We start from the raw sequence: 10,000 nt of genomic DNA on the forward strand, positions 1-10,000 counted from the left end.
CAACATCATTACAATTCCTTAGATCAGTGATCACTGTGCAGGTGAAATCCCTTTCATCAGCAGCTGTTTTGTTGTAGATTATCAAGGTCGTAGGATCACTAGGACTGATGTTAAATTGTCCTTCAAAGCCTGGAAATAAGGTGACAGCTCCAAACGAATCTTTAGTCCCGATTACATCATAGCTATCTCTTTTCCGAAACACGCGAACAAGTGTTTCACCTGATAAGGTGAAGTCCCATTCCAAACGTGACTCAGGAGATCCACCATCTAATTCTTTGACTGTTTTTCGAACTGAGCTCTCTGTATTATTAAGTGGGCCACGTTGTGAAGAGGGAAGAGTCCATTTAATGGTCGCATCTACAGCAGAAAGACAGTGAACAGTTTACGGTGTGGTAAACTAGTAGTTTGAACAACTTGTGGCGGTGTATCATGCAGCAGTTGAACACCGTCACATGCAAGCAGTCAATGGCTCACAGATGCAAGCTAAATGATAGACATTTCAGCAATATTTTGGAAATGATAAACTCTGAAAATAGATTTTCAACTAGAATTTATTATAATCATACTTGTAAAATAAACAACTAGAGTGAGCCTTTGCTCTGATGATGCACGCAGCTAAATATCTAAATGAATTCACTAATTTATTACAGTGTCTATGAAACCAAAGTTATTCTGCGTATTTATTTAGCTCATCATATGCTTTATGGAATGATAATGAAATAAATGAAATTTCAAGAATGCTTCGTTAACTTTATACCATTGTAATACAATGCTCCCTTTTCGTGTTGAGGTTTTCATGCAATCCAGTTTTCTCGTCATTTTTGTTTTTGATTAAATGAGTATGGGTGCAGATGCAAAAAAACAAACAAACAAACAAAAAAGCAAGAAAAACAATGGGTAAGACAGATCATTCGCGTTTTCCTCTCATCTCAGGAAGACTCTGTCTGATATCAACGAGTTCGGCTCACTTCTAGAAAGCAATGACTTTATGCATCATCAAGCGACAGTTGACTGGCACTCTATCCCTCTATAGAGAGGCACATTCACTGTTTTCCACAGGACACTGAACATCAAAATAAATGCTGTCATTGCCCTATAGCTAGTTTGATTATCGCCCTGGACTTTTTCTGAGACCAAGTCAATCGCGATTGGTGTCAGACCAATCGACCAATGGGCTTTCTTTGCTCATGCCACGTAACCTTACATGAAAGATATTCTAATTGTTCGTACCTCATCATCATTCTTTTTGTGACTTCATTATCATTTAAAATTCAAAACTAGTTGCACTGCTGTCCATCGAGCATTTTGCGTCTTTTTTGGAAAATTACGCTTTTTCGAGAAAAAGTCTCTGCGATCTCTAATTAACATTAGAAATTCGAGTGCTTTCGCTTCATTATAGATCAAGTCAAAAGAAATTTCCGACCCATTTCGGGTCTTCTTGAAAACCATACTTTTTCTGTGCTAGTGTCTACTTCTCTGACGTCATCGAGCCCAATAGTTTCCTTACCTATTCTTCATCTTATGAAAAAAATCACGCTCTTTTACGCTATCATCAACGTTTAAGCTTATCTGGAAACCACTCGAGCTCCTCTGCAACGAAATCGACACGAACTTTCGATCACTAATTGCTGGACGCCCAAATGTTATCGTAGATATTAGTCTTATCAGTTGTTTTAAAATTGGTGCTCTTTTAACGTCATTGTTCTCCAGTTCAACCATGGAGGGTCTACTCAACTATTACAATACTACATTATAAGAGATTACAGAGACGCAAGCAAAAGCTCACATTTTGGTTTCACCTGATTGACATTCACTGCTAAGCCACCTGATCAGGAGTTCGACGAAAAGGTTTTTGAAGTTTAGGTACAAAAGCCATCACATGTCCTTGACAACAGCAGGCCGAGGTAACATTTTTAAATCCATGCAATCTAATTATTTCGGAAACAATAAGTGTGAAAAAATCACATCTTCTTTGTGGCGCGCACTGTCTTGCTTTCGGGTTAGGGTGTTTTCAATTAAAATATTTTGCGGAATTTAATTGCAAAAGTGAGTTGTCAGGGTCATTCAATTGTTATATTTCAGACATAAAAAAGACCACTAAAGGTTAAAAAACAAACAAGATAAGACATCTCGTCATTTATCATTTCACTCGATATGAATTAATATTTGACTACGGGAGGATTTAGGATATCGAAAGGCATTTTCACAGGACATTTTGTCAGCCTTTTGCGTTATTCAGGTATAATAGTCATTCAAGGCGTCACCTTTCGCCATTTTTCCGTTGTTACTGTTTAAATGAGACTATCCTGGATGTAAACCGGACACAATTTCGTGCAGACAAGTCTTACGTGCTGTAGCAATGATAACAAAAACGGCCATAAAATATTAAAGGATCAACAGGACCTTACACGTGACTGAAACTACTGCTTTTTGCCAAGACTACGATACCCAAAGACTGCTTTGATAAAAAGGTTATAATTTTGTGTCACGAAATCATGTTTATGGCATTGTCACCCTCTAAAAAAGCTCATTGCTGGTGCTATGTAGTCACCTGCATGCTATTTATAAGATTATAAAATAAAATATAAAAAATTTCCTACTTGGCTGCAATTCTTGATTATTTGAATTATTACTTAGGCTTCCCAAAGGGAGCCCAAGGTTAAAAATAGCCTTCGTTATTTTTTTCTGCGTTCAGTCACAAATCACCGACTGGGCCCTAAAAAGCATGCGTCCCTTCTTATTGTCTTTGCGTATGCGCATGATTAGAGAGCACGCACATGGTCAAAAAAATGTTGGATTTATATCAAGCGTTGTCATTGAAAGGACGGACGAGTACTACGATTTCTTCTCCGCTCAAACCACCTACAAAATGCAAACACCGTACGTCTTTGAGCTTTCATCAATGTCAACTTTCTGGCGTTTACAGCTAGACATGCAGGAAAGAAGCCTAAGTTCACGCCGGCACATATGCGGCGTGTTGTTTTGTACTAAACTGCAGTATTCCAATAGTAAGACCTTTTTCTGTGGTCTGATATTTCACCGCATTAAGTTGTGAAAGAAATGTCACGCTGACCAATACGTGCCACTGACGTAAGGCTCAATGGACGCTTTATGTGAAACCAAAAAGATTCCTTAGTCTGTCACAATACAATTACTAACCCGAACAAACCCAAAGCTTGAATAGAAACTTTCTTAAAGGGAAATTTAGTGTTTAACAATATAATCTGGAGACATTCATTAAACCAATTTGTGTAGATCTACGTTAATTGAATAGAACCAAATAAAACCACATGGTGCTCGTACATGCTTTTCACTCAACATGGATTTATGTTTAGCTGGAGGAGGACTGGGGGGAATTTATGTTTAGCTGGAGGAGGACTGGGATGATCGCATGACCTGACGCGTTTTCACAGAAATGATTGTCACCCTTCAGCGTTGCAGTTATAATACTCATTCAGAGCATCAACTTCCGCAGTTTCTCCGTTGTTATTGTTTAAAGGATCCTCTCCTGGACGCAAACCGGACGCAAATTCGTGCAAACAAGTCTTACCTGCTGTAGGAATGATAACAAAGGCTGCTAGAAAATATTGAAGGATCAACAGGACCTTATACATGACTGAGAGTTCGCTTTATGCCAAGACTACGAAACCGAAAGACTGGTTCCACCCAACACTTACATGTGTAATTTTGTGTCACGAAATCATATTTACGGTATGTCACCCTCTATTATAAAAGGTCATTGCTGGCACCATGCACTCATGTGTGCACATGATTAATTACTGAGTCCGACTCAATCGACTAAATTACTTTCTGCCTAACTTAAAGGAAAAAATGATCTCATCCCACGTAAATCATTGTACGGTAAGGAAAATAATAATATGTTTTATCGGCGCTGAGTTGTAACGTTAGCAAAAGTGGAATAGTTTAATTATTTGAATTATTCTGTACTGCATCGCACTTTTTTAGCCGGACCTTGTTCTGCGGTCTGGTATTGTCGTACCGTACCAAAGAAATATTGATGGCTGATTTGATATTTCCTATTTATAATTGCAACAGTAATAATGATAGTAATACCAAAGATAAATATCAAAAAAAATATCGTACACATGGACATGACTTTTGAGGCACGAGGGTGTCCTTCGGGAAAAAAAAATATTCGTATGTGCGCAAATTTTAAGAAACTCCCAACAAGCTATACATCAGAAGAAAGTTTAATAAATTTAGTTTACGATAAAAATATAATTTAAGCGATTTTTCATTTACGAAGTGTCAGGAACCAATAAGGCGTGAAACGACCGAGGATCCTTCTGTTGAATTTATTGAATAACGGGTCCCGCACCACGAGCAAAATAGCTGCACAGTCTTATTCACAACGCATCAATCAACAAAAGCGTGTCAGGCTTTTACGTAATTCTGATTGGTTGTCTAGATATCTAAAGTTAGAGTAGCGTAGAATATGCGAGACGTGTTGCTTAAATAGACGCCACATGAAAAATATTTTAAATAACGAATTTCACGACACCCCCTCATTTGTCATTATCCCTGAAAATCGGTCAAATCTACGAACCCTATTAATTTTCTCAAAGCGTTTGTATTCCTCTCAAAATAAAATGCGAGATTTTAAATTCTAAAGGTTTTTAAACAACTTGCGCCACACCAAGAGGCTATCTCGCCTCCTGAAAACGGAAACCTCGACCACTCAGTGGAGTGTTGAGGAGGGCAACACAATATTAGGCAACCTAAAATCCGCGGTAAAAATGGAGAAACCGAAGAAACAAGATAACGAGAAGCAAGATAACGAATCGACAGACAGCTTTCAAAATTACTTTTCGAGGCGATTGTAAATGTTTTTGTATCAAGGCTGATACTTACATAAATAAAAAGAAACCTCGTTTTTAACTTAATGTATGTAAAATTTTGGTTCGACGGCGACTTCTTTGTTCGAAATCTGGACGCCAGCGCGGAGTGGAGTACTAGTCGCTTTTACCAAGGATTTCCTTCTTTTCTTGACAGACTGGTACTTTTCTTTTTTGTTTGAGCCCATTTTTTTTCTTTTTACCCAAGTAGTTTTTTTTGCTTATGAAGTTTCCATAAGCAAATATTTTTCCACAAGCAAAGAGCTTCCATGGGCTTCCATTAAAAGGTCACTGCTGGCGCTATGCAGTCACGTGTGAACATAATTAATAATGCAGTCCGACTCAGTCGACTAAATTACTCTCATCCCATGTAAAATCATCGTACGGAAAGGAAAATAATGATATGTGTTATCGGCGCCGAGTTGTAACGAAAGTAAAACAGTTTAATTATTTGATTTCTTCTGTACTGCATCGCGCTTTTTTTAGCCGGACTTGTTCTGCAGTCTGATATTGTGTCACCGTACCAACGAAATAGTGAAGGTTGGGTAGGCAGTGTATGAGGCAAGTCTTGTATTGGCAGTCTGTAAATTATGTTTTATCTTTATTCAATGGTGTCATTACATATGCGTCAGCAACAACATTGTATTTTAGTACGTTTTGGCAACCACTAAAATGAAGGGTTTTAGAGCTAATTTACATAATTTCTTAACTCTCACTCATAACCTATAAATTTTGTAATTTTTGATTGATATACTACTTCACAGTTTTTTTTTTACTTCCAAAAAAGTCTGATGTTAAGCAGACGTATTTCCTCGAATAACAGCCGGGGGCGATTATTTCTTTTTTTCGCCCCAAAAGGGGACAATTATTCGAGGGGGTGGGGGGGGGGGGCGATTATTCGAGGGAGGCGATTATTTTAAATATTTCTCACAGAAAGTCGTGCCTTAATATATTTCATTTTTATTATACGACAAAAGAGAAGAAGAAAAAGCATATGACGACTTTGCGGTCGGTTTGTATAAAGATGGAAAAGACAGCAGTGGCGGCTCTGATGTTCTCAGGTTGGGCAATTGAAGTATCCAGTGGCGGTTCCAGGGGAAGGGTCCGGGGGGGCCGGACCCCCCCTATCAAACCTGACGCTTACAACTTTGAGACAGGATCGTATATCACTTTCAACTGGCTGATTTTTGTAATCAATGCAAATAAACGGTAAGCGGCCAAGGAATTATAACGTGCATCCGCGACTGGTGGGAGGGGGTGTGGGGGAGAAGTAATTTGCCTCAATGAGTCCAACAGTCCTTTCTGAACCAAAGTTTGGACCCCCCCCTCCAATCAAAAATTCCTGGATCTGCCTCTGTTATCCCATCTCGTTTGCACTTTCCTGAATGCAGAAGATACCAATGAAGGCGATGCCGAGGTTATCGGAAAGCGGACTTGAGAAAACGGACTTGTTATTCCAGCGATTTATTCATTGCGAACAAGGAACAAGAACATATCCGATGCGTTAACGAGAGAGCTCCAAGTAATAAAGGAAAAAGTGAAGTATATGAATCGGTGCTTTTGTAATCATTCAATGGTCACGGAACAATTAAATAAAAGCTTCTTTGTTACCCAAGATGCCAATTTTTAACTTGAGAGGGAGGGGGTAGGAGAAAGAGAAAATGGCGAGGGGAGGAGAGGGGGCGATTATTTTAAATATTTCGGTCAAAGTGGGTGATTAATCGAGGGACGGCTATTATTCGAGGAAATACAGTATTGATATTCGCTGCAGCTGAGAAAATTTCGCGTGCACAACTGTCGCATCGATCACCTCAAAGAACTGCTTGCCCTTGGTTTTCATTTTTGCACTGAATAGTTGGATTGAATATTTCCTGAAACAAAACCCGAAAGTAATTAAAATATCCAGACTTACAGACTGAAAATAGGCAATAAGTGCAGTAACATACGCACCGGTAACATTACTCAATGGCTATCCGTACAATACACATTTCTTGACCAGCGGTTTCTGTAACAAAATTAAACTGACACCAAATCTAACTACCGAAAATAAATGACATAAACGAAATAATAAACGAAATAAACCCGGCAAAAGGAAAAATTGAAACACGCCTGACGGTTTGGATCTTGAAAGAACACGACACGTAGCTAATATAAAGACATACCACACCAAACTGTTCGCGCGAAAAAGTTTCATGCATGTCACCTACTGAAATAGATATGTTGACGCGAGGGGACTGAACCCCACCACTCATAACGGACCGCTGGTCCCCAAAATTTGTTGAGAAGTGTGTGATTTGAGGGCATTACACCACCACTTAATGAAACATTTCTTGAATGTTATAGCGTATTTTCTAGAAAATTCGTAACAACATCGAGAAAAGCAACAAATCAAAGAAATCAAGATGCTTGATGATTGGAGACAAAAATATAGTCTGGAAGCAGTGGAAAGGTGCCTTCCATTGGGATCTGTGAATCCAGTTTTTCTCTCCCACTGCATGAGCAGCTTACACTCAGCCACATTCAACTGGATCCTGCTTCAAGAATGAGAAATCACTTGGCAGAAGATGTACTTGACAAAAAAATGCTTATCTTGATGCAGGTTAGCATTACAACAATAGTCAATGGTGAACTATTCAATGTTAAATTGTTTTGTTTTTTCATAATCCCCGTTCCCTTAAATACAGACAAAACACTGGTAATAACACCTGCCTAATTTCAACCACAAAACCAATTCTTATACTAAAAAAAAGATGGTAAATGAAGTGCCGAAATTCATTCCTCATTATTTGTGTTTCTTTTTTCAGTTAATCTTTGGCAGAGTTATCGAGATCACATCATGTCATCAATGGAAGACCAAGAGCTCAACGATGGAACCGGCCCCTTGAACTGTGCACTTCGACTCTTTCAACACACTGCAGAAATTGTAGACTTGTTCAACTTTAAATGTCCACTAACAAACATGAATGACATCATGCTGAAAAAGTGGAACAGTTTTTATTTTTTCATGTTGGATTGGAGAGAGAACTGAGTACAGATGACAATAGCCCATTATTTTCTGAATTACCCTTGGCCTCATTTTTTCAAAACGAGTCCTGGTGCTCATCCTTTCATATGATAATAAGTATTCATTCACATTGCAAATTAAACTCATTTTCACAAGAATGGTTGAGCACCAGGCCTCGTTTTGAAATAGAGGCCAAGGGTAATTCGGAAATGGGCTATTCATCATTTATCTCAAGCAAACTGTGGTTTGATCTACAGTCAATGTGCCTTGTTTTCCATGTCCTGGTGCAGGTGAAACTCCACAAATTCCCACACTCATGTATTAAGCTTGCCATTGTCAATCAGGATTGACTGTAGAAAACCACTTTCCATTTGTCAAGTGAGATCTTGCAATGGTCAGCACAATAATCCAACTCCGAAACAGCTGCCAGGAACGCTGCTCTTTACATATCCTGAGAAATCTTTATCACTGAAGCGCTCTTTGTTTACGACACCTTGAAGATGATAAAAGCATCGTTCATTTCTAAGAACAAAATGAATCATTATTCGTTTCTAACAACAAAATGAAGCGTTGTTCGTTTTGTATGTACTCGTTTCAAACTCACAGACATTTTGTAAGCTTGTGAAACTTTATCCTGGTTCTTAACAATTCCATGAAAACTTTGACTACACAGAATTTGATTTACTTCAAGAAATTTGGAAGGGAGTTTGGTTATTCATTCATTCTCATTTTACAATCTAGTGTAGATGACTTAATGATTTAATACTTGGCAAAGAATTGTGAATGGAAGACTTTGAAGAGTTTGCAAACCCACAAAAGTACAACTAACTGGACAAATAAGTAATAACAATTGTAATTGTAATTAAACAATGGTAATTCAAATTTTAAACTTCTAGCTAGAATATGCGAATATGTCTTGTCATAATAATGGTTTATCGCAACTACTATTCTTCAATTTACCAGACCATGAATTTTGTAACTTAATTGGTTCCTGCACCCCCAGCCTGTCTGAAAGAGTCGCTGATAATATTGATCTTCTGAATGTGCTCCTTAATCTGGACAAACATGATGAAAGGGACTCTGACCATAATTATACTTAATTCTCCTTGCTCAGAATACTATGAAACTTCTAAATTAAATATTAAGTTATTCAATTCATCTTACAGCTCCAGGAACTGTAATATTAGAAGTCTAACGAAAGATCTGCCTATCTTAGAAGATTGGTTATACTCTTTAGATAAAAAAACCTGATATATTAATTAGCCATTTTAGAAACAAAGCTTAACAGCAGATCTATAATTAACATAGACATACGCCAGTACCACTTTTTTCATACTGACTCTAAAAAAACTGCCAGGGGTGGTGCTCTTTACATATCCAACAATCTAAAAACCATACCCAGGGCAGACATAAAGTTTACCATGCCTCTTGTTGAGTCCTGCTGGACAGAAATTATTACTAGCAATAACAAACCAAATTGTTTATTATTATAGGATGCATATATAGACATCCTTTAGCTGATGTACCAGATTTTACACAAGAACTAAAAAACACGATTAAAAGCTTAAGAAACAGGATCGGAAACAACACATCTATCTAACACCTGAGATGTAAACATAAATTTCCTGAAGGACAACGAGTATGCTAACACTAAGATTGTATTCATATGCTGTATTCTAACAATTTTCTCCCACTCATCACCAAGGCCACTAGATTCACAGATCACTCTTCTACCTAATTGATCATATTTATACCAATGCTCCCATTTAAAATACTACTTCTCGTATAACTCTGGCTGACATATCTGACCATTTGCCTGTTTTCTGCATCTGTAATGTATTCACCTCTAAAAACAAGCAGATAACATATAGAGATTGCACTAGTTTTTGCAAAGAGCAATATTTAGCTGGCCTCAGCTAAATTAACTGGCCAGGTCTATATTCCACCTGCACTGATCTTCATGAGATAACTAATACATGTATAAACAAAGTGAAATATATTGTCAATAAGCATGCCTCTTTAAAAAAAGTAACCAATTCTAAAGTGAAACAATTCAAGAAACCTTGGCTAACACAAGGGCTTTTAAAATCAATTAAAAGGAAACAAAAGATGTATAAATTGCATTTTCTCAGCAAGAATT

General features: G+C 37.7%; 1 protein-coding gene and 2 long non-coding RNA genes across 4 annotated transcripts in view; 1 reads left to right on the plus strand and 2 right to left on the minus strand.

Moving 5' to 3' along the window:
- LOC148726840 (uncharacterized) overlaps positions 1-4,183 on the minus strand; it is a 4,504-nt gene extending 321 nt beyond the window's left edge. The window contains exons 1-2 of the mRNA XM_088727975.1: positions 3,551-4,183; positions 1-357 (exon numbers count right to left, since the gene is read on the minus strand). The exon at positions 1-357 is cut by the window's left edge and continues 321 nt beyond it. Coding sequence (XP_088584101.1) covers positions 1-357; positions 3,551-3,614 — 421 coding nt within the window. The 5' untranslated portion in view covers positions 3,615-4,183. The remainder of the gene's footprint in view (positions 358-3,550) is intronic.
- Positions 4,184-7,103: 2,920 nt separating this feature from the next.
- On the plus strand, positions 7,104-8,824 carry LOC111340188 (uncharacterized). Of its 2 annotated transcripts, none has more exons than XR_002695734.2 (2): positions 7,104-7,455; positions 7,661-8,824. It is a non-coding gene; the product is annotated as an uncharacterized LOC111340188 (long non-coding RNA). The 2 variants fall into 2 exon arrangements; XR_015989694.1 differs by having other exon boundaries at positions 7,126-7,455; positions 7,675-8,824.
- LOC148726841 (uncharacterized) overlaps positions 8,690-10,000 on the minus strand; it is a 2,469-nt gene continuing 1,158 nt past the window's right edge. Inside the window, exon 2 of the long non-coding RNA XR_015989789.1 lies at positions 8,690-9,706. This is a non-coding gene — a long non-coding RNA (uncharacterized LOC148726841). The remainder of the gene's footprint in view (positions 9,707-10,000) is intronic.

The sequence above is a fragment of the Stylophora pistillata genome, chromosome 7, assembly GCF_964205215.1.
Source record: "Stylophora pistillata chromosome 7, jaStyPist1.2, whole genome shotgun sequence".
Lineage (NCBI taxonomy): Eukaryota > Metazoa > Cnidaria > Anthozoa > Scleractinia > Pocilloporidae > Stylophora > Stylophora pistillata.